The sequence below is a fragment of the Manihot esculenta genome, chromosome 15 (assembly GCF_001659605.2).
Source record: "Manihot esculenta cultivar AM560-2 chromosome 15, M.esculenta_v8, whole genome shotgun sequence".
In the NCBI taxonomy this organism is placed as follows: domain Eukaryota; kingdom Viridiplantae; phylum Streptophyta; class Magnoliopsida; order Malpighiales; family Euphorbiaceae; genus Manihot; species Manihot esculenta.
Window position 1 is genome coordinate 4,475,377 of NC_035175.2, and position 23,397 is coordinate 4,498,773.

The 23,397-nt window shown below is 37.2% G+C and overlaps 3 protein-coding genes and 1 long non-coding RNA gene across 5 annotated transcripts; 2 read left to right on the forward strand and 2 right to left on the reverse strand.

The window, feature by feature from the left end:
- Positions 1-1,718: 1,718 nt before the first annotated feature.
- On the forward strand, positions 1,719-6,826 carry LOC110601307 (serine/threonine-protein kinase D6PK). Of its 2 annotated transcripts, none has more exons than XM_021738398.2 (3): positions 1,719-1,914; positions 2,660-3,736; positions 5,714-6,826. In XM_021738398.2, exons 2-3 carry the CDS (start codon positions 2,790-2,792, stop codon positions 6,579-6,581), a joined length of 1,815 nt encoding a protein of 604 aa, XP_021594090.1. In that variant the 5' UTR covers positions 1,719-1,914; positions 2,660-2,789; the 3' UTR covers positions 6,582-6,826. The 2 variants fall into 2 exon arrangements, with proteins under 2 accessions (XP_021594090.1, XP_021594091.1); XM_021738399.2 differs by lacking the exon at positions 1,719-1,914 and adding an exon at positions 1,963-2,071.
- An 812-nt stretch (positions 6,827-7,638) lies between these two features.
- Positions 7,639-8,215, forward strand: LOC110602364. Its single transcript, XR_002485963.2, has 2 exons — positions 7,639-8,078; positions 8,163-8,215. It is a non-coding gene; the product is annotated as an uncharacterized LOC110602364 (long non-coding RNA).
- Positions 8,216-8,310: 95 nt separating this feature from the next.
- Positions 8,311-16,231, reverse strand: LOC110602363. The gene is made up of 5 exons (XM_021739863.2): positions 15,667-16,231; positions 10,090-10,175; positions 9,691-9,996; positions 9,475-9,558; positions 8,311-8,969 (listed from the first exon to the last, which is right to left on the reverse strand). Exons 1-5 carry the CDS (start codon positions 16,054-16,056, stop codon positions 8,519-8,521), a joined length of 1,317 nt encoding a protein of 438 aa, XP_021595555.1. The 5' UTR covers positions 16,057-16,231; the 3' UTR covers positions 8,311-8,518.
- A 397-nt stretch (positions 16,232-16,628) lies between these two features.
- On the reverse strand, positions 16,629-21,968 carry LOC110601824 (WEB family protein At5g55860). Its single transcript, XM_021739157.2, has 3 exons — positions 21,541-21,968; positions 19,628-19,831; positions 16,629-18,771 (listed from the first exon to the last, which is right to left on the reverse strand). Exons 2-3 carry the CDS (start codon positions 19,796-19,798, stop codon positions 16,984-16,986), a joined length of 1,959 nt encoding a protein of 652 aa, XP_021594849.1. The 5' UTR covers positions 19,799-19,831; positions 21,541-21,968; the 3' UTR covers positions 16,629-16,983.
- Positions 21,969-23,397: the final 1,429 nt, after the last annotated feature.

Genomic DNA, 23,397 nt, shown 5'->3' on the forward strand with positions numbered 1-23,397 from the left:
AGAATTAATTAATGTACTTTTAAAAATATAAAAAATTAACTAATAATTTTTTTAAAATTATAAAAATTAAATAGTAAAATATTTATGATAAAATTAATAAAAAAATTAACTAAAATTTTTTAAAATATCAGAAACTTTTTAATATATTTTTTAAAATAAAAAATTAATTAATGAGATTTCTATACTATAAATTAAATAGTAATTTTTTTCTATTTTAATATTCACATGAAACAAAGACAAGTTGGCAAATCGGCTGCAACTGAAAAATCAATTAAGTTGAGATTCCTTTTAATCATTCAGCTTTTTTTTGATTTTTTGGGTTAAGTATGAAAAACTTCATCAGTACACAGTAGGGTCTAAACTCTACCCTGCATGTATAAAATGGGCAAAATCCAAGTTCTGAGAATCAAGTGATGCTGCTACTACTAATAGTAAATTTGCAACCCCACCTTCATGGCTCATGGCTCATGGCTCATGTCATGTCTATGGGACAATCAACTAAAGGAACCAATATTGAAGACTAGGTACCCAATTCTCAATTTTTTTTTCTCCTCTTTTTGTGGGGACAGGATTAGGTATTTGGCAAATCAGGTCTCTTAAGAATTGCATGGCACTATAATTTTCAGAGATTTGAAATCAACTTTTTATATTATAAAATAAGGTTTATGCAGACATAAAAAATAAAAAATAATCTCAACTATGAACACAAGTGGTAATCAATCCACTTGAGGATGGAGAAGGTAGACTCAGTGTGAATGTTAGTGCAAGGAGGTAGTTAAGAAGCAAATCTACTAAAAAGATTCAAGTGTCAGATTTGTGTTGTAAAAACATTCCTATTCTAAGCATACAAGGCTGTACATAGATCCTGTTGGAATTAATGAAGATTTCTTCACATTGACACTGATAGAGTGAGTTTTTCAGATTTCAGATATCCCAAAATTAGATAATTGCTTATACTGTTCAAATACAAGTTTCTGTTTCAACAGTTCTTTATTTGGGAAAGTTGTTTGTCATGGGAAAAAGTTTGCTAATATAAATATTTTTTTTTTCTATTTGATATGAACCCAGATTAATTTAGCCAGTGAATTTTAAATATTGAATAATTTATGCTAAAAAAACCCTCAACTTTTGGAGCAGGAATGAGTATTCCTGCTAAGTCAGCAGATGTGTTCATAATCATCCAATGCAAAAATAGGCATTTTATGGAGGACTATAAGGAAAAAGTTTTAGGGAATATGGGGACTCAATCATCAATTCAAGAACTTGATGCACTGAGAGGCAAACTGAGACAGCTCAAAAAGCATGAGATGAGAGACAGCTTGAGCCTTCCAAGGCCCAAGTAAAGGGGAAAAGAAAAGAAATACTAAATCCCTCCAATAATTTTTATTTTTATATATATTAAAAAATATAATATTTTTTATTATTTTTTAATTATATTTATTTTAAATATATTAAATTTTACTAAAATATTAAAAAATATTTTAAGAGATTTATTAAAAATAAGTAAAATTATAATAGTTAATTTATATACTATTATAATCTAAATAAAAAATAAATAATAATTTTAAAATAATTAAAAAAATAAAAAATTATAAAAAAATTAAAAATTAAAATAATAATAATAATAAATAAATAAATAAACACCAAAAAAGAGTCGCTTTAGCTTTGACCCCCCTCTTCTCTCTTTCTTTACGTGGTAGACCCAACTCTCTTTTAACTCACTCTCTCAAAGGCCAAAGCTTTTCATTGTCTCCCTTCTTTTCTCATTCTCTCTCCACACATTTTAGGGAGAGGGAGCTCTCACAATTTCCCCTCTTTTATCTCTCTTAATAGTCCATGGATGAGCGTAGTGAGTGATTTCTTTAAGCCCCACTGCAACAGTACACTCTCAAAGCTCTGATCTTTTGAAGCCAGGTACTCTCATTTTTGGGCTTCCTTTCTCTTCACTTTTAACTGCTCTTTCGATTTTCTTGGTTGGGTTATCGCTTATTTTTGCACTTGTTTTGATTTCTAGAGTCTGAATCTTTTGTGCGTTCTGGATCCGAAGAGCTGGATCTTTGATTTGAGATCTGTAACTTCTTCTGTATCTTTGTTATTATCTTCTTCTCCTTTGGGTTTTGCTAGTTTTAAGAGCTATAGAGAAACTGCATTTGGGTGTGAATTGATTGATTCTCTCTTGCTCAATATCATTCACTTGGAAGTTTTCACTATTTTTCGTGGAAAAAGGGTTGCTATTTTTCTGATCTTTTTGTTAATTTATAGTTGGTGTCTCCTGATTGTTCTTTTGGAGATGATATTTGATCTGGGCCGCATGCAATCATACGCCTGTTAGCTGTTAGCTAATTTTCCATTTTAGTTTCTGATTAACTGAATACTGTACTGAAATTTTACTTGTTGTTTGTTATGTATAGTATTTTAGTTATATTTATTCTAGGGCTTGTATATGGATCAAGTAAATGTAAAGATGATCATGATTTGTTTCTCCTTTTGCTGCTATGCTGTGTGTTGATAATTTAGATCATGATCTATGAATTTTTCATGCCACATACTCTCTATTCTTTTCTTTTTTCCCCCTTTCTGGAGAAAAATATAGTGTCTTTTCATTCCAACATGCAGAAATTGATTTTATTGTTCATCATTTTTAACTATTATCTTGTAGGAAAACTACAACTCTACTGTCCATGAATTTGAAGATGAAGGAAATCAGGACTGCTGGTGGATTTACAATGCTTGGTGCTGACTGATGGATTTTCCCAATTTGTTCTATGTGAAAAATCTGCTTTCTTTCAATGGCATCAAAAGCTACTGCTGGGACTTCCCCAGAAAAGCAGAGAAAAACCATTGGTAATCAGACAGCTGAAGGAAAGTTCCACAAGCCCTCATCTTCGCAGGTTACAAAGACAAGCAAATCAGAGGCAGTCACCCCCAGAAAACCACCTCAAAATGCACAAGTTGAATCAAAACAAGTTTCTGTAGCAACAACAGAGGAACGCAAATCAGTGGTTTATAAATCAGACAATGTCAATTCTTTAGCTGATAAGTTATCTTCAGGTTTGTCCTTTGTTGATCCAAAACAAGGGACAAATTCTGTGGGTCCTGAAGTTAGTAATGCTAGGGATTCACCAGGAAGTACAGCTGATCAAGAAAGTAAAAGTTTACAGAATGAAATTGACCCTAGTTCTGCAAAGGTTAGTGATGGCAGCCTTGCAAAGACTAGTGGGAGTGCCAAAGTTAGCGAACGAGCTGACTTTGTTGAGAGTGGGAAAAGCAGTGTGAACAGAGGCAGCACAAGCAGTGATGTCAGTGATGAGAGTACTTGTAGCAGTTTAAGCAGCAGTGTTAATAAACCTCACAAAGCCAATGATATCCGGTGGGAAGCTATACAGGCTGTACGTGCAAAAGATGGGGTACTGGGTGTGAACCATTTCAGATTGCTGAAGAGGTTGGGCTGTGGGGATATTGGAAGCGTTTATCTTTCAGAATTGAGTGGAACAAAGTGTTACTTTGCAATGAAGGTTATGGACAAAGCATCTTTAGCGAGTCGTAAGAAACTTCTTCGAGCTCAAACAGAGAGAGAAATACTGCAGTGTTTGGACCATCCTTTCCTTCCAACTTTATATACCCATTTTGAGACTGACAAATTCTCATGTTTAGTCATGGAGTTTTGCCCTGGTGGGGACTTGCATACTCTTCGACAAAGGCAGCCAGGAAAGCATTTTTCTGAGCGGGCAGTAAAGTATGAAACTTATCCTTATCTCATCTCTATATAATTTTGAGAGGTTTTGAATCTGCATTTCTCTGCATTATTTTGCTGCACTTTCTCATGTCATCCTGCATGGTATTGGTAGATCCATTGTTACATCCTTGTCATGAGGAGGTGCTTTGCGTTTATTTGAAGTACTGTAGAATTGTAACATTAATTTTCTTATAAGCACTTCAGATGTACCATATAAGAATCAGGTGCAGATAGTACTGAAAAATACAGCAACTGCTTTATCTATTTGGGTAATTGGTTGGAAAATGGAAACATTTTGAATATCCTGAAAGATGATGTTGGTGCCCTAGTTGGTTTGGGGTTTAAACAAGAAGAGCAATATAAAATGTAATTGGATTTGTGGGATGAGGTTTATGCATTTTGTTGGGTGTTTGTAAGAACATAGAACAAATACATACATAGAGGGAGAACATCTATTATTGTGTAGATCAGCTGCTTTATTGCTATTATGCATCATATTGCTAACCTAGCTAAAAAAGTTATTAAGAGATGAATATGTGTAACGGTTCTGGGCTGTTTTATGACTATTTTATTTCACTGAGATGGCATAGTGATTGTTAAGCATCATCACTTCATGAACTTGTGCATCTCTCAAGAAATGAGGTCTATTGAAAGAACAGTTATTCAGAATAATATGTGCTGTTTTTCTGACTTTGGAATTAATGGTTTCTATGTAAATGCGAAACTCTATATTCATATGAGATGCACGTTCATCTCAAATGAGTCTATTGCTTTTGCCTTGTTTAGCATTAGCTTCTGTGATGCCAATTATATGTTTGTTTGCTTTGGACCAATCTACCATATTCTGAACGAAGATGGGAAAAAAGGGTCAAGAAGAAGAACCAATCAAACAGATATGTTGAATTGTAATATGGACTATGAACATACTTTCCCCAGTATCTACCAAGGAATGCCATAGGTAGAGAGAATCCAAACAACTTTTTCCCCATTGCCTGCATAAGGTCACCATCCTCTGAACTGCTAATGAGCAATCATTGTAATTAAGATGTTAAGGTTTGATTTGCTCCTTTTTCCTAATTCTCCCTTCATATGATAAATTTTTCTATAAATTTTTATTAAGTTTTCTACTCATTACTTTAGAGGGAAAGTATTGGATCTTTACTGTGGAAGTTAATTTAAACTTTTAATTTGCAAGTGAAGGTATATATCATAATGTCATCTACTTGCAGTTTTTAATTTTAATTTTTAAGAGGCCTGAGATGAAATAACATTCAAGATGATGACTGACCTTGAGGTTTATCAGTCAGATATAGAACTGTAATTTTTCCGTTCTTTATATAACTTGCTCTTTTCCATCATAATTATAACCATGAGACTCAGAGAAAGGGAGAAAAGTGAAAATGACGAAACTTCTTTTCTTTTGGTGTTTTGATCTGGTGATAAAATCATAGAACCAAGGAACTCAGGACAGCAAGAGTGGAGCGTGGACTTCTAATATGCATGTCAACATTCTCTTTTTTTGCTTATTGTGAATGGCCTGACATTTCAAATAGGGTATGGGAACTCAATTAAGTACTTCTTTAGCTTTTACAATTGGTTCTCCAGTGGAGCTAACATGACTGCATAAATTGAGAATTTGTTCCGTTTCCTGATGCCCTGTTGGTTATGCATCAATTGGACTACAATTGGACAACCTGTCGCAGCAAGGAATAGGAACCTATTCCCGGATAACTATGGTCACTTTAAATCATCCAAGTGCATGGGTTTATATGTCCATTATGCATAGGTTTTTGGACAAGAACCTTGGGAAAAATGACGAGCATTTAGAACATAAGCTGGAGTGACTAGTGGAAAGGCAAACTTCATATTGAATTTCACGTTCTTTAATCAAATATCATATAGGAAAATAAAAAGACTTGCTTCCTTCTGTTCTATCGATAATGATTGTAATGATTTCCTCTGACCTCTAATCTGCAGGTTCTATGTAGCGGAGATTCTTCTTGCTCTGGAATATCTCCATATGCTTGGAATTGTCTACCGTGACCTCAAGCCAGAAAATGTTCTCGTCCGTGAAGATGGACACATAATGCTTTCTGATTTTGACCTTTCCCTCCGATGTGCAGTGAGCCCAACATTAGTTAAGTCTTCAGCTCCTGAAGGCGAGCACTTGAGAAAGAACCCAGCTTACTGTGTTCAACCAGCCTGTATTGAGCCATCTTGTATCCAGCCTTCGTGCGTTGTCCCCACCACATGTTTTTCCCCTCGACTCTTTCTAAGCAAATCCAGGAAAGAGAGAAAGCCAAAGAATGAAATGGGAAACCAAGTCACCCCTTTGCCAGAGCTTATTGCCGAGCCAACTGATGCACGTTCCATGTCCTTTGTAGGGACACATGAATACCTGGCCCCTGAAATTATCAAGGGTGAAGGGCATGGCAGTGCTGTAGATTGGTGGACTTTTGGCATCTTTCTGTACGAGTTACTGTTTGGTAAAACTCCTTTCAAGGGATCTGGGAACCGGGCCACCCTGTTCAATGTTGTGGGTCAGCCATTGCGATTCCCTGAGTCACCAGTTGTCAGTTTCTCAGCAAGGGACCTGATTAGGGGGTTGCTAGTGAAAGAGCCACAGCATAGGTTGGCGTATAAACGAGGAGCTACAGAGATCAAACAACATCCCTTCTTTGAAGGTGTAAATTGGGCATTAATTCGTTGCGCGAGCCCACCAGAGATTCCAAGGCCGCCTGACATAGAGCAGATTCCAGCCCCACCATCAACAAGCGGTAAAGGTGCAGCAGCTGCTGCTGTTCCTCCTGAGCAGAATAACTATCTGGAATTTGATTTCTTTTAGTTGTCCTTTAAACTTATTTTTCAATTTGATTTTTGTTTTGTCCACACACTCTTCTTGCACTTGCAGCCAATATATAGAGTCTGTAGAACATTGAAGTGGTGGAAATTAGGGTCTTTTTTTTTTTTTTTGAAGTGATAATAGCCATATGTTCAATGTTGTTATTAAAAGATTTTCATATTTGTATTGAAGGAAGTTGAATATCTGAAATTGTGAATGCACTCAATGTACAACATGGATTTGGTTTATTTTTTATCCTGAATACAGGAACTCAACTCGGATGAAATGGGCATGTTATTTGGGAAATTTTTACATGTATACATTTATTCAATAGTGTATATAATTTAAAGTTGTCGCATTATTTAAAATTAGAAAAAAAAATATTCAAAATATAGTGAGATTCGTGAAATATGTGATGGCTTTAATTTTTAATTGGTTATTAATTTATAAAATTCTAATTTTTAATTGATTGTTGATTTGTAAATGCAGATGCACGTAAGGATTTTCATTTGTGGAAGATGGTACTTAGGTCACATCAGTCTTCCACGATCCATCCTTTCAAGCGTTTTCTTTTTATGTATAATTAATTTTTTTTCTAACAAAAAATAAGAGGGCAAATCTTATCATTTACGAGGGAGCGAAGGAAGTCTTACTCAATGCATAACTGCAACTGTAGTTAGATGAGAGAAAGTGAGAAAGAGAGTAGGGTTTCATTGTCGACCAGTGGGAGGAGGCGTTGCTTTCAGCGGCTCTTATCATTCTTTAGCAGGCGGTGATGTATATATATTTTTTTTGTCTTTGCGAATTTAATTTTAGGTGCTTAGGGCTTTTATTGATTTTGGATGGAAATAGGTTCGATTTTTATAACTATTCGAAATATTGATAATCAACATTAACGATTGGGATTACGTGCGATGATATATTTTTATTAATTTTATCGTGTTTTTTTTTTTATATGGTGTTAATTTTATTGATGAATCAAGTCTATATCAAGCTAATTTCTATTTAGTTTTTGATTTTGTTTGGTATTAATCTAGTGTTAATCTTATTTTCAATTTTATTTTCACGCTGTGGTTTTTCGTCTAGCTTTGCATGTCGTTGTTTCTGGTGTTGCTTGCCAGTGAATTTCCTCGGAATATCTCATCTCAGCAGTTCCTTTGCTTTTGTTTGCTCGTGTTTCGGTGTTTCATAGTATCTGAAAAAAAAAAAGGGAGAAACAGGAAGTGAATATTTATATATTTATCTACCCTTAGTTCCTTATCTAGCATTCGTTGTTCGCAATTGGCCTTTGTTGGTCTTCACTCTCCTAATCTTTTTATTTGCAATTCTCAAATTTTATATCTTGTAAGTTATGACCTCATTTTCTGTTGATTATGTAGCAGAACTACGGCATACACAAACCATACTGTTTTACCTGAAGCTTTGGAGAAATAGAGTTTAGATCTTATGCAGAAACTGTTACCTCGACATGTAGAGATCATAGATATGATTGATGAAGAGGTAATACTGGATATTTTAAACGAAACCTCATTTATGTGGTGATATGCTCATCTTAATTCTAGTTTCTGTTATTCGGTTTTGCAGCTGATAAACACAATTGTTTCTGAGTATGGGAGGGAAGATTCAGACCTTTTGGAACCCGGAACACATACTAATTTAAAAAATGGATTTTGTCAAGCACAATGATCATTTGCTTTGCAAGGCGGTATAATGCGGGGGTAATGCAACTGGATTTAGAAAAAAAAAACACCATATAAACTAATTATATGCACAACTACAAACTTAAAAAGTTTCAACAAGGTGAAAAAAGAAAAGAATTCATACATTCTTACACAGGCTATTTAAGGATCACGCATGCTGCCCTTCCCCCATAATAACAATCCTACGAGCATTGGACTTCAAAGAGGAGAGAGTGAGAACCTCAACTAGATTTTGAAGTTCTACCTTGACTGTTTGTAGCAGCTATAGGCAACAGCAACTGACACTGCAGCACAGACAACAGCAAGGACAGCGTAAGTATCTTCATGCTCCCAGCTCTCAAACCATGTCGGCATAGCGCAAATCTTACGCGTAGACAACCCTTTTCCACTGTTAATCCCGGATAGTGGTCTCCTGCCGCTCTTCTTCTCAGGTGACACCTTTACACCCTTCTCATTGGCATCTACAGTCTCCTCATGAGGTAAGGCTGGATTCTGGCAGCAGGAAGATTTTCCATTTTGCTGGCAACAATTCACAACTTCTACTTTAGAACTTGTTGCTGCCGTGCATGCTTTGTCTATCTGCGTTTGTGTCAACTTATTAGTTTTCTTTCCCACCTCTGTCTCGCCATTTAGTTGGAGCCTCAGCTCTTGGAATTTGATCTGCTCTTCTTCAGATAAGCCCATCTGGCCCCTGAAATCAGCATTCAAATGCTCCATTAAAACAAAATGGGCATATTTTATTAATAATGTATTCAGAATCAAGAGAAATGATAAATTTATGAACAATTAAAGATGCATGGAATTAGAAAGCAAAAAAAGCAGATGTAGGTATTAGCTTGTTCCAGGTACAACAGCCAATTTCCATGTTCAATCGCCCAGTTTCATCATAATTGATAAACCCTTCATTTGGCATGAATGATTTTGTAAGAAACTTCTTGCAAAATCATGCATGAAGAATTGAATCATTTTATTCCAAACAAGATAATTACAAGAAAATAAATAAATTGAATTGAATCATTACCAAATTCTTAATTCCAAACAAAGGGGAAAGGATCCAAGAAAATCTCTAAATCTTATTATTGATCTATTATACATTCACCCGCTGCAACCAAGCTGTGCTCCCAGGTTGGAAGAAAATTTGAACACAGGAGGAAAATTTAAAAGTCACCATAGACATCAGAAATTTGAGAAAGTACCTCCATAGCCAGTCTACAACCTCTCCTTTTCCAATATGCTGCTCCAGTAATAAGCATACATCATCTGGGGTAACATATCCATACCTGTAGGGTTTTTAAGCCGCTTAACTATCTAGAAATGAATCTAATACTGCAGCTATAGAAATGAACAATTAACGGATATATTCAAAATGTAAGGTATAAGAAATTGAAGAAACATGCAGATCTGCCACTTACCAGTGTCCATTGATAACTCCATTCGAGCTTGATCCAAATATAATGACATTTCCAGCATACTTATGCCCCCCAATGTGAGAGCATGGGCTAACAGACACTTTACCTCTAAGTCCATGTAATTCTATCTCCTCTTTGAATTTGCTAACCAAAGCAGGCCCACAAGCACCACATCGATGATCTCGGGACCCATGAGAACATACAAAAACATAAAAACCCTTCAGTGTTTCAGGAGTTCCAGGCAGCCACTCACCATCCTTCACAAGCACTTCCTCAACAAATGTGTCAACATCAAAATGTGTCAATCTCCTGCATCCTTCGCTAAGTTCAAAATCAGTATTAAAGCAGAAATATGTGAATTCAAGAAGAGATCTAGAACAATAAAATCAATCATTGATTGACCTGTATCTGATCATGTCTGGGAAGATTAATACATCCCCATTTGATGTCTCAGTTCCATCATGCCCCTCACATATTGTTAAGCGAGTCTAAATAACAAAATTGGAAATAAGTTTATATGATTATTCATTTACTTGTTTAAGAAAAAACAGAGCTCATATAAGTAGATACATATATGCGCACAGAAGGACATACATCAACATGCATACATGTGCAGAAACACACAAATGCTGATGTTGCATTAACTACATCTACAACATGATCTATTAAGCATAATCAACAAAAATTGAAAAACAAAAATGCATGCCAACTAAGTAAATCGAGCCCTTCAAATCTCTCTTGCCAAAAGCAAACTTCCATACTTCTTGTTTTCATGTGGTTTATGAAACAAGAAATTACAAACTGTGCATATAACCAGTGAAATCCACTCATGATCTATAGGCTGTATCTCCAAATTATTCTTCCTCCAAATAAATAAATAAGAGTCTCCGCTACTTGTGCAAACTCCTGTATTTCTTAGATACAAGCATACATCTTAAACTGATTTATGACAATTATGTTTACAACCAACTTCTCATTACATCCTCGATCCACAAAAAAGATATACCATCATAATTTGCTGGAGTGCTAACATGAATTTGTTTTAATCATAAAAACTTTGCTGTAATGTAAGAATAAAAGAAGTTCAATAATCCCAAGGAGGAAAAGAAAAAAGTTCAAGTCATTGCATTTACAACTTGCAAACAACATCCTTCAATGAGTTTAAGAACAAAACAGAATCAACCTGTATTGGAACCTATTTTACCTTTGAAAGCATCAGTCTCCTGTAGCTACCAAAAATATTTCAATTAACCAAACCTAAGAGAAACAGTGCTGATAACCACTAGGTCCTGATACCCAAGCCGCAGTCGAGGGAGGGCCAGGCCGTAGCCCATCCAAGTTCTATACACAGGTCTGTCCTCTAGCACGCAGCCCAGGCCTCGCTCGGGCAGGCCGGACAGAGCAGGAATCAGACCCACGTGAAAGAGGTCTAGCTCATTTGACTTGACGGATTCGTGGGGCAACAAACCCTAAACATCCGGGATTGTATCTACATGACGCTGAAGGGAATTAATGGCCGTCCGACTATGGGAAAGGATGCAGTACGTTGACAATGACAGGGTGTACAAGTGCAAAATGACGATTATACGCCATAAAAAGACAAAAAAAGAAATGGATAAAAGGGAGGAGGGATGAGCCAACGGGACTAAGTTCACTCACACATACTCTAATCCTACCCTTTACTGAATCTCAGATCATCAATTGGCGACGTTTGTGGGAACGAAGGAGATCTTTTTTGTCACTGGAGTTCTCATACTCATCACACCCACTGAGATTCACATGGCCAATCACAACGAAAACCACACCGGAAACACCCCAAACGACCTGAGCTCTACTCAAGAGGGACCATAATTTTTATTTTCCAGTTTTACTGCCTCATTAAACCAACCACCTGTATTATTTAACCCCCTCGCCAAGCTCGGCAGAGACCATGTCTCGAACTACCCTATCTGACCAAGAGCTACAAAACATGGCTCTTCAACTCCAAAACACTGCCCATTAGCTAGAGCAAATACTGCAGCAAAAAGGACTCAACACCCCATTGAGCATACCCCAGTAACTGAAGGATTCAATGTTAACGAGCCCTAATCCACACTGAACCATCAAATCCCTCAATAAAGCAGCAGGAGGACGGGTGAGGGAGACACAGAGGCTAGCAGGAGAAACGAGCTTGTGGCCAGAGCAAAAGGTCGGGCGGTAAGAGAGCTCATCGAGAACGATGGGGTCGAAAGCTACTCTTCCGAACCAACAGAAAGGTCAGGAAGCGAAGAGTGGGAGAGAAGCCACCGCCTAGAGAAAGAGCGAAGGAGAGAAGAGGTAGATGTAGATCAGAAGCTAGAGGCTGAAGGAGCAACTCCTAGCAGAGCTGGGGGCATAAGACAACAGTAGCCTCCTACTACCAACATCATCCCCGTTCGTGAGATGGGTGCAGCAGGAAACTATTCCCAAAAAGTTCATAATGCCAACAATGGCCGCATATGATGGCGCAAAAACCCCTGGAAGCACGTCCTAAACTACAAAACGTTCATGGAGCTTCGGACTCACTCGGATACCCTGATGTATAAAATTTTCCCACTACCCTTACCGAACCAGCCCAAGCGTGGTTCAACAACCTAGAGGAGGAAAGTATCAAAAGCTTCATGGATCTAGCCAATGTGTTTATCAGTAGGTTCATCGCTGGGTCCCTGCGAAAAGAAAAACAGGCTACCTGGAAATGGTTCGGCAGAGGAGGAACGAGTCCCTGAGAGAATACGTGGCTAGATTCAACTCGGAGGCTCTGCAAATCCCCGATCTCGATGAAGCCAAGGCAGTAGAAGCCATGCAAAAGCTTCCCCGGAGTTTTATGAATCGCTATGCAGAAAGCCACCTACTACCCTGGCAGAACTGATAAAGAGAGCAGAAAAATACATAAACCAAGACGATACCTTAATCACTAGCAGATTCGCCAGAGAAGCAGGAGACAGGGGAAAGGCTGTGGAGGACAAACAGTCAGACAAGCAAGAGAGACAAAACCGAGAGCCTAAAGCATTAAATCAGCATTAGTGGGAGAGGAAAGAGCAGAGACCCTACCAACCCAAAACCGCGAGCCTAAAGCATTAAATCAGCATTAGTGGGAGAGGAAAGAGCAGAGACCCTACCAACCCAAAACCGAGAGCCTAAAGCATTAAATCAGTATTAGTGGGAGAGGAAAGAGCAGAGACCCTACCAACTCTGAATTCTTAAGGTGATCACTTCTCTAAATATGTCCAGGGCCAAGGTGCTCGTAGCTGTCAAAGACAAAAATTTCATACAGTGGCCTAAGCCAATGAAGGCCGACGCGAATAGGAGGAACCCGGATAAGTACTGTCAGTACCACCGGACTCATGGCCGCGACACCAATGACTGTTATCAATTAATAAACGAGATAGAAAGGCTCATTAAGAGGGGATATCTCAAGAATTTCATAAAAAAGCCAGAAGGCCAGAGATCAATGAATGACGGCTCCAGCAGGACAATTAACATGATTGTGGGAGGAACTCGGGGCCGTATGAGCCGAGGAGGAAAGAAGAAAAATAAGAATGGGGAAGGGAGCAGTGCAGAAGTCATGCAGATAGTGGAGCATTCGCCGGTGGCAGAAATACGAGCTCGCTTGGTAACCTTGCCTTCAGTAGCAGGCTCTGAGGTCTGGGCTCGCTTGTTGGCCACTCCCACAATCACGATGCCCCCTATAGCTTAGAGATGTGGGACATCCAAAGGGGCAACCCCAGCGCCCTCCATCGAACCACTCTCAACAGACTCGCTGATAGCAATAAGCTCCCTAGAGGCTGACTCAGAAGCCGCCAGAGATTTGGATGAAGCCGACGCCTTAGCAGGGATGGAGGCTCTCGAAGCTGCAGATCGAGAACCCCCGCCAGCAGGTACCAACGCCAAAGTTGGGGCAGAGGCAGTAATCCCTGTAGCAGAGGCAATAATCCCTGTAGCAGGGGCCATGGCTTGAAAGACCTCCCGGTTCACATCAACCACTACCTTGCCATCCTTGAAGGCATTCAGCGTGGCTTTCATGCTTTCCCGGGCCAGGGAAAAATTCTTCGAAAGCTTGATGTTATCCATAGAAACAGAAGAAGCTGAAAAAGAGATATCAATCCGGTTTGACTTCAGAATAACAAAAGAAAATACAAGGAAGAAAGACAGAAAAATAATAATACCAGGTTCTCGGCAGTCCCGGAGGTTGGACATGAACATGCACTTCTCAACGTTGTACTTCTTCCATACGGAGGTGAAGGCAGACTTGTTCCAACATGATCAGCCTGGGAAGTCGTTCCAATCCTGAAGGACTTCCCCCCAAGAGAGATCAACATCCCAGTTGATCTCCGAGCTCTCTTTCAACTCGACAACCACAAAGACCTCAATCCAACCCTTTATTGAATCTTTATATCTAGCAAAAATGGACAACTCTCCGAAGGGACCAAAATAATAAAATCCATAATTGGATCTGACAAGGAGTAAGAAGGTAGAGAACAACGCAGCAGAAGGGAGCGAAACCTCAACATAGACAGACAGACTCAAAGCAGCACATGAAGAGGATGGAGTTGGGGGACAACGTGTGGGAAGTCACTCTGAAGTGAAGAAAGACCTCAATGAAGAAAGGGATGAAAGGGAATGTCAGCCCGAAATCACGCTGCTTAACAAAGAAAACTAAGCTACGTCCTTTCTGGGCGTCTATTAAGCCTGCCGGAAGTAGATTGGGAAGAACAATATCTCATTAAGAAGAGGAGCCCTAATCTTATAGATGGTGGTGTCAGAGTACTCGCAGGAGAAGACATTAAAAAGGGAAGAAGGAACGACAGAAGAAACTAAACCTGCGACATCAGGGATTCTAACAGAAGCCATGAGAAAATTGAGACGTAACTCGAATCGGGAAAGCAGAGATTATAGAAAAGAAGGAGAGCAAGTCACCAGAAGCAGCACAAGAAGAAGAACCGAGAATAAAATCAAAAGTATGAATTTGAAATGGTTAAAGGTGGAGATAAGACGTTTTGACAAAATCATTCCTAGAGCCGCGCGGTTATAATTGGAGTTTCGAGATTTACCCCTCATTAATCATTAATCATGAAATAATTAATGAGCAGGTAAAAGGGGCACTTGATACCCCTGATAACCCGGCTGGAGTCGAGCCCACGTTGGAGGCCAGACTGGCCCAAGTCCTATACGCCGATCTGTCCTCTAGCACGCAGCTCATACCTCGCTCGGGCAAGTTGGACAGAGGGATCTGACCCACGTGAAGGAGGTCCAACTCACTTGACTAGACGGATTCGTGAGGCAAATGACCCTAAACATCAAGAATCATATCTACATGACGCTGAAGGGAAATGATTGTCTTACTATGGAAAAGGACACACATGCACGGTGATATGCCATAAAAAGACAAAAAAGAAAAAGGATAAAGGGGAGGATGAATGAGCCCAAGGGACTAAGTTCACTCACACATATCCTAATACTATCCTTTTTCTGAATTTCAAATCAACAGAGCCAATGACCACATCACACCATTAACCATTCATTAACGTACCTCAGTCTAATGAATACGAAAAAACCCACATCAACCTCATGTCTAAGAAATCCAAATTGGTTACTTTCAGAAACTCCTACATAATGATACCACAAGTCCCAGTCCGATAAACTGAAAAGAAAACCAACCCACAAATACATTTCCTACTATCAATCAAATACCTTGAGAGAGTACAAAATTCAAATAGTCCAAGGTCACTTCTCAGACTCGGCCGGTCCAGAAACCACCAAGACATGATTCGAATTTACGGAATACTGAGAGTCCGTGCATCAAAATTGAAGCTATAGGTCGCACACAAAATCACATTGGGGATACAAAATCCATCAAAAGAGACCCACTCCAATGCACTAAATATACAGTAACCAAGATTTGTTTTAAAAAAAAGAATGAAGCCAAAAATCGACCACTGAAAGCAAAAAGGAAAAACAAACCTCTTTCTTCATATCAGCCTTTCTAGCAGTGACAGCAGCAGAGAGCAACCTGGGTAATCGATCAAACTCCGCAGCCTCGATCCTTGGCGGCCAGACAGACGGGTTCTTGTAGCATAAGAAGACGTGGCGTTCATAGAACTGCACAGTTCCAGCAAGTGGGCTCTGCCTGAACTCGGGCCTAGAGAAGCCGAACTCGGCATCACTACTGCTGGCGATATCGTTAAGAAAACCAAAGTCGTTTTGGAAGCTGTTGGAGGCGCTGCCGAGGTGGGAACCAGATGGGTCTGCTGTGAGGAAGGTAGTATCAAGATGGTCAGAAACTGTGATGGGAGAGGATGAGGATGATGGATTATTGGGATATGAAAGCGGATCTTCTCTACTGCTTGCCATTTCAGACAAATAAAAGTAAAGAGCTTTCAGAGAGGGATTGGTACAAAGGAGTTGGGGATGGATTGAGAGGCTTCAGTTCCAGTGGAGTGGGAAGTGAGGATTTGTTGTACTAAGCTGTCTTTGACATTATGTTGTTCGACTTATTTATCACTTCTCCGTTCTTCCTAACAGAATTAAAAATAAATGAAAAAAAAAATCCCTTCTATTGCTACCCATTTCTTAAACTTATTTTTAATAAATAAATTAATTTATTACTTTTTCTAAAAATAATTATAACATTTTTCTGTATAATTGAGAAGTTAAAACCCGAACTCAATCCAGTTGTTCATCCCCTTTCCACTAGGAATTGAATTTATTGAGCAGTTAACCTTGATCATCCATTGCAGCGTTTGCTAAGGAGCTAATCAAGATGGGGTTGGTGAAGAAAGGAAACGCAACCCAACCTGATGACGAATTTTCATCCACCCCTTTAAAATCAATAAAACCTTAATAATGAATTTGCGTTGAGTACGCTTTCATTTAATCAATTCTTATGAGGCCTGAGAGCATCATTGCTGCATGTTCACCATTGCTCACCAATCTTTCAAGAGCCCAAATTGAAGTGCTTTTTCTTCTTTTTAGGCTTCCATCAATTTAAGGAAAACCATAAAAGGTACACTCATATCTACAGCAATCCTCAACCATTAATTTAAGGAAAAACCCTTCAAAGGAAGAACTCATTAATCTAACAGATAGTCTCTATACAAAATCCACACTTCCCTAAACTTGCTTTCCATGCTAATATTTTGATATTCACTCTTTCTTCCTTAAACAGAGAATAGTTTTAAGAATTTGAGTCCACTAGTTTCAAATATTTGTACACACAATCAACTCATAAACAATGCCTCTCAACCATTATCACTTGATGGTCTTTGCAAACGCCACATGTCAGACAGGCTCCTCACCAGGCAGATAAGAAGGAGATCCACCTTCAATTTGGTTCTTCTTTCGCTGGAAGATGCCACTGAGACTGGGTAATAGTACTTTCTTGGAAACAGAAGTCTTCTCTTTCTCCAACTGCCGGACCTCAACGTATGTCTGTGGTGCTGGGTTCTGCTTTTGAATCCTATAATGGCGAGGAGATGATTCCAATGATCTCTCTGTCTCTGCTAGAATCCTTGATGCAGTTTCAGCTGCCTTCTTTTGCTCCCGTTCACGCCATCTTCTAAGTTCTCCCTCAACTGCCCTCTTGGCTGCTTCAGCCATCTCTGCCCTCTTCAAAGCAGCCTCAGTTGCAACCTTCATATCCTCAATCTCCTTCTGCATTGTCTCAAACCTCTTGAGAGCCTCATTTTCACTAGCCTTTACAGCTTCTACCTGAGCCATGGCAGCGGCAACTTTCATTTCTGCCAATGTGTCGGACTCCTCAACTTTCCGGCTCAAAGCCTCATACTCTTCTCTTGAGATTGTGATATTGGCACCAGACTCTGACGTTGAAGCACGAGCAGCATTAGTTTTTTCAGACAACACCTTGATCTGATCAAGCGCCCTTGTCTCTGCTGTTTTTGCTTCCTCAACTTCTTCCAGAGCAATCCTCAATTTTTTCTCTGCTTCTTCAAGTTTGATCCTAGTTGCTTCAGCTACCTTCTTCAATTCCTCTGCCTTGCACTTCATTTCTTCAGCTTCTTGTCGTGCATTCTCTGCTTCTGATGATAGCTGGTGGAGAGTTGAGAACATTTCTTCAGAAGTACCTCTTGCTTTAGATTCCTCAGTAATGGCTGCTTCAAGTTCAGCCTTGCTTTTGCGGAGCTTGACATGCAGGTTCCCAGCAATGGACTCTGTTTCTGCCTCTTTCTCCTTCAATTCAGAATGCTGCTTCTTCACATTCTCAAGTTCCAGCTTAAGAGATTCCACCAAACTATGCAAGGAGATCTCCTCTTCAGCTATTTTCTGCAATGATTCCTTAGCACCATCGAGCTCTGAAGTGACAGTTTTCACTGAATCCAGATCTGAAGTCTTGGCATTTTCCATCTGCTTTTGCAGAGTATCAATCTCATTCATTGTTTCAGCCAGTTGCTTTTCAAGATTCCAGGCAAGTTCAGGATCAAACTCACTCTTCAATGCAATAACTTTATTTGCTGATGCTTCAAGGGTAGCTTTATAGGACTGCCTCAGAACATCCTTCTCAGCAAATATTTTTGCTTGCTCTTGCTGGGCTTGCAGAGATGCTAACTTCACTTGCCCAATTGATTCCTGAAGAGCTGAGATTTCCTTAGAAAGCTCACTAACTTTTTCCACATTCGCTTTGACTGCATGTTCTGCTTCTGCAGCTTGGTTTACGGCAGCAAGCTTTGCTTCCAAGGACGCATCACATCCCTGTCGAATTTGTCGTAGTTCTTGCTTTGCAGCATCAAGATCAATAAATACAGCCATATACTGTTCCCTGGCAGACTCCAAGTCCTGCTTCCTAGCACCATCAGATCCAGAAGCATCACCGCTCTTCACTTCTTCAATTTCCTTTGCCTGATTTTTAGCAGTTTCTGTTGCCTTAATTGCTGAATCTTTAGATTCATTGATTTTTCTGAGTTTTTGGGTCAGATCCTCGACTGTTCTTCTAGCTTTTTCAAGTTCAACAAGTGCTTGGGCCTTAGTTGTCTCGGCATTCTTCAGTTGATCCTTTAACTTGTTCAGCTCCTTCTGGGCCAGGTGGAGCCGTGTCTCCTTGGCCAAAACAATCTTCAGTAATGAAACGAAAAAAATTTTAAAAAAAAGTTAATTATGCTAACAAGATAAATGCTGAATACAAATGTTACATATAGGTAGAGTGATGCAGAACAAATTCTGGGGCATAGATGTAAAACCATTAGAGGAATGAGGAAGGGATGGGAAACAAATCCTCAAAGGGTAGAGAAATACAATCATCTAAAGATGCAAATTCTCAAATAAAGAAGACAGACAATTCTCAAACTTTTACTAATTCTCAATTGTAATCATAGCAATAAGCTCTCCAAATAAAATACTGGACATGGACATCTATAGTTTATCTACTAGTCCAATCGTAATTAGGAATACTAAACCTAAAAAATTCATGAAAGTAAAACCTAATAGAATAAACAATAGAACTCTAAACCTCCTAATTCTACAATGAATATAATTCCTTAGTTCAGTATTATTCTGATACTGGATCAAAGAATCTCAAAAGGTGACAGGGAGAAACTTTTACATGACACAATCAGAATCTGAAAAAAAAAACCTTCATCCATTTAATTAAGCTTATCATATTCAAGAACATTGGCAGCAGTAAGCAGAGATTGACTAGGATTCTTACGTCCAATAATTATGACCTTTTAAAAATATATGTCAAGAGAACAGGAAAACTTTATAGGTGAATTTGACTATCATAATGAGTAGTTGAAAGAAGTACCCTTTTAATCCATGCATAATTTTTTCAAGGAATATTGTTTGTGGAAAGTGTAAAATAAGAAGTTGCATAATTTCTTATTCATTTGTCCATACACCAGTTTAAAGGAAAACCAGCCTAGCAATCACTTCATATAATTGCAGTATTATACAATAAAAGAATATCCGGTACCTCTGCATAATGAGGTTTTGCCTTCTTGATTGCTGGTTTTTCCCCTGAGAAAGCACCTTCACCAAAGCGTGTGACGGCATCTTTAACAGATTGAAATGGTGCACTAGTGTCAATCTCTCCCACCTCTACTTTAGTAGAATCACTAGCATTTTGACCTTCTTTTGCACCCATAACACTTAATTTATTTATATCCCACAATGTCACCTATTGAAAAACAACAAGACAATACTCATTTATAATATGAATGGAAAAAAGACACATCAAACAGCTCTGGAAAGAGAGAAGTAATTACAATCTGCGGATACTATTTTATAGATTTACATGAAATATGCATTAGAGACCCAAAGCACCCCTATCCAAAGCTTCATGGGGAACCAAATTAGAGACATCCAATAACCAAAGTCACCAAATCAACCAACACCTTATTGCATTTTCATCCCATTCCCCACAGAAATCGTGTTCCTTAATTCATATACACTTCATAACTCTACAGAAGCTCCATGAAAACGAAAACCACATGAACCAGAAAACTAAAGGGAAAATCTAGACACTATTAACTATAGCTTCACTTGACTGAAATCACTTCCTTTCTTCTTTTTATGCATGATCTTTCCCTCTAGAAATCTACAATGGTAGAAATATATAAACCATCTGAGGCCAATAAAATTTTGCGAGTACACTGAGCCACAAAATCAAATGAAGCCTTCACCAGATTCATAATTAGATATACTGATAGAAGCATGAACCCGAAATGCAAACAAACAAATATAAACAGGAATAGCTGCAAACTTCTAGCAACAGTGTTTTTGAAACTTCAGTGATAAGACATTATATCACCAACTTGTACATGCTAATTGTTACCCAATTGATAAGCACATGGGACATGCATATACAGCAAGAAATAGCTTTTATGCACTTTACCTAACAATGGTAGCCTGAAACCTTGTCCAACTCTGGCTACTGGATATTTGACAAAGGTTTTCAACAGTTTTGAAACCATTTAAAAAAAAATATTTTCTAAGTGATAAATTATCCAGGCCTGCACTTATCAGGATCTCTTGCATCCCAAACCCCGCTAATTGGACTCCACAGGTAGCTCATAGCTTGGCTCAGCAAGATCTTACAACCGTACTAAGTTGTCAGGAACAAGCATATAGATATCCAGAAGATATCAGGCTCTTCCATAACAGTCACAGTAAAATAAGAACTGAAACTGAATGCTAAAAACATGGTTCCACTGTATCAACATCCTCCCCCTCCCCTTTAAACCTATTATCATCACTAAAGCAATGCAAACCTCGCCATTCTTCCCCTCTAATGTTCCTACTATTCTCAAACTAGTTAGGTGCTTCACCATTTCAACAGTTTTTCTGAGATTTCCAAGCCTGGCTTCATACAAAAGTAAGTTCTTGCGACTAACTCTAAATGAATACATAGTAACGAAGGTCTCCACAATTCATTTTGTTCTCATAATTTCTCTTCCAGAACATGTTTCATGGTTCTTTAGATATAGAATCCGTGTGTTAGTTCTTCCCGAATTAAACCCCAAATTTACCAAATTTCTTTTTCTTGATATTCAATTCTTAGCGCCCAAAATAGACCATACCAAGAAATCATTGATAACGACTACAAGAACAGTACTTCCCCATAAATAGCTAACAAATTCAAGCTTGAACCTAGCTTAACATCAACATGTAGGGGTTTAAAAAAATTCTTTTAAGTTAGCAGCATTTCACTAATATAACATAACAAATGAATCGCATCAAAGATACAAATAAAACTTAATAAAACAATAGGCCAGACAAAGCAAGCTCCTAAAACGTTTCTCCTTTTTTGAAAAAAAAAAGGAAAAGGAGTCGAACGTTTGAAATGCAAAAAATAATAAAAAGAAAGGAAAACCTAAAATTACTCACCCAAAATAAACCCTAATCAAGCTCCAGAGAGAAAAAAACGAAAGGTCCAAATGAACAATCTTGACATCCTCACTCAATATGGAAACGAGAAATGATTGTTGATCATCTTGTTCATGATCTCATCCACGATAAAGAAAAGAGAAATTTAAAAGCTTTTAACGCTATGATGCAAAGACTCGAACCCAGCAAGGAATCTTAAAAATGGGGAGGCGAGAATATCCAAGAAAATTTGGCAATGAAATTTTCAGCGAAGAAAACAGATTCTTGGCTAATCTCTGAGTTTTAAATCAAAAGTCGAAAAAGGATGCTGTTTGGGGAATCGAAATGGTGATTTGAAATGCTGAGAGAGAGATGGAAAATTTTGAACTGTTCAGAGACAAATTTTACATCAGCGAGTCTAGTGGAAAGAGAGAGAGAGTACGTGAATACGTTGCTTTCTCAAACTCGCACTTCGGGTTTGCTATGTCTGTTCACTTTCCAGCTGGAACCCAAGGGTACTTTTGTCTTTCTGTACAATTCGGCGGAGGCATGAATGGAATATTTTCGCATATTCAATTGGGTCAGACCCGGTAAAAATAGTCTGGAAAATTATTAATTAGTACCTGTAATTAAATGAAAATAATTATTTAATTATTTTTTTAGAAATAGATTAATTAATTTTAACTTTTTAAACAGTTAATTACTTTGTTTTAAAAAAAAGTTAATTATTTATTATTTTTATATAAATTATACTGATTAAGTAGTTATTATTTTAAAATATTATTTTATAAACAACATTAAAATAAATTTTTATAAAATTATGTAAAATGTTAATTTTTTAAATAAAACAATTTTTAAATTGAAAAATTAAATCCTTTATTTTTAAAAAAATTAAAAATTAAATTTTTATATAATTTTTAATTTTAAATAAAGAAAAAATAATAAAAAAATCAATAATAGATCTCGTAATTATATGACTTTATACTCATTGTAAAAAGTTTAAAATAAATTATTTATTATTATATTAAGCTTTACAAAAAATAATTTATATTGAAATATTTTATTTTTTATTATTTAATTTTAATTTAAAAATAAAATATATTAATAAATATATATAGAGATAAAATTAAATTTTAAATGATTTTCTCTTTTAAAAAATAAAGTTATTCTCATTAAAATAATTTAATTTTTTATTTAATTAAAAAATACTTTTTATTGATTAAATTTTATAATTATTTCAATTAAAAATATTTAAAAAAATATTTTATATGAAATAAAAAAGCAACACTATAAAAAATTATTAATTAATCTATAAATAATTTGAGAATTTGTGTCATTCAAATAGACAAGTTAAAGATGTTAGTAGCACTTTTATTTTAATTTAAATTTTTAATTAAATTATATATACTTTTAATCATTAGATTAAGTCAATCAAATGCCATTATTAACATTATAAATTCTTTTTATTTTCATTTCAAAAAAAAATTATAAATTATTTGAGTCGGACCAAAAGATAAGGCAGCATGGGCCATGGGGGCACCCACGGAAAAGGTCGTATTGACGAGAAGGGAAATTTTCGCAATCGTGACATCGGCCCAATCACCTTTTTTCTGAATCAACCCTTTATCGCAAAATAATTTTAAAATTTATTTAAATGGACATTTTTACAAAATTAAAATTTAGAAGCTATGAGTAGATATGAAAATAAAAATATAAATCAACTTGATGGTGCCTAAACGTGCTGCAGTGGGTTTATTGGCCAATAAAACGAGAAATCTATAAAAAAAAAATTTAAATAAAAATTTTACAAAAGATGAACAAATAAGAATCCCTAGTTTTTAATTTTATGATATATACTTTTATATACGTATTAATACT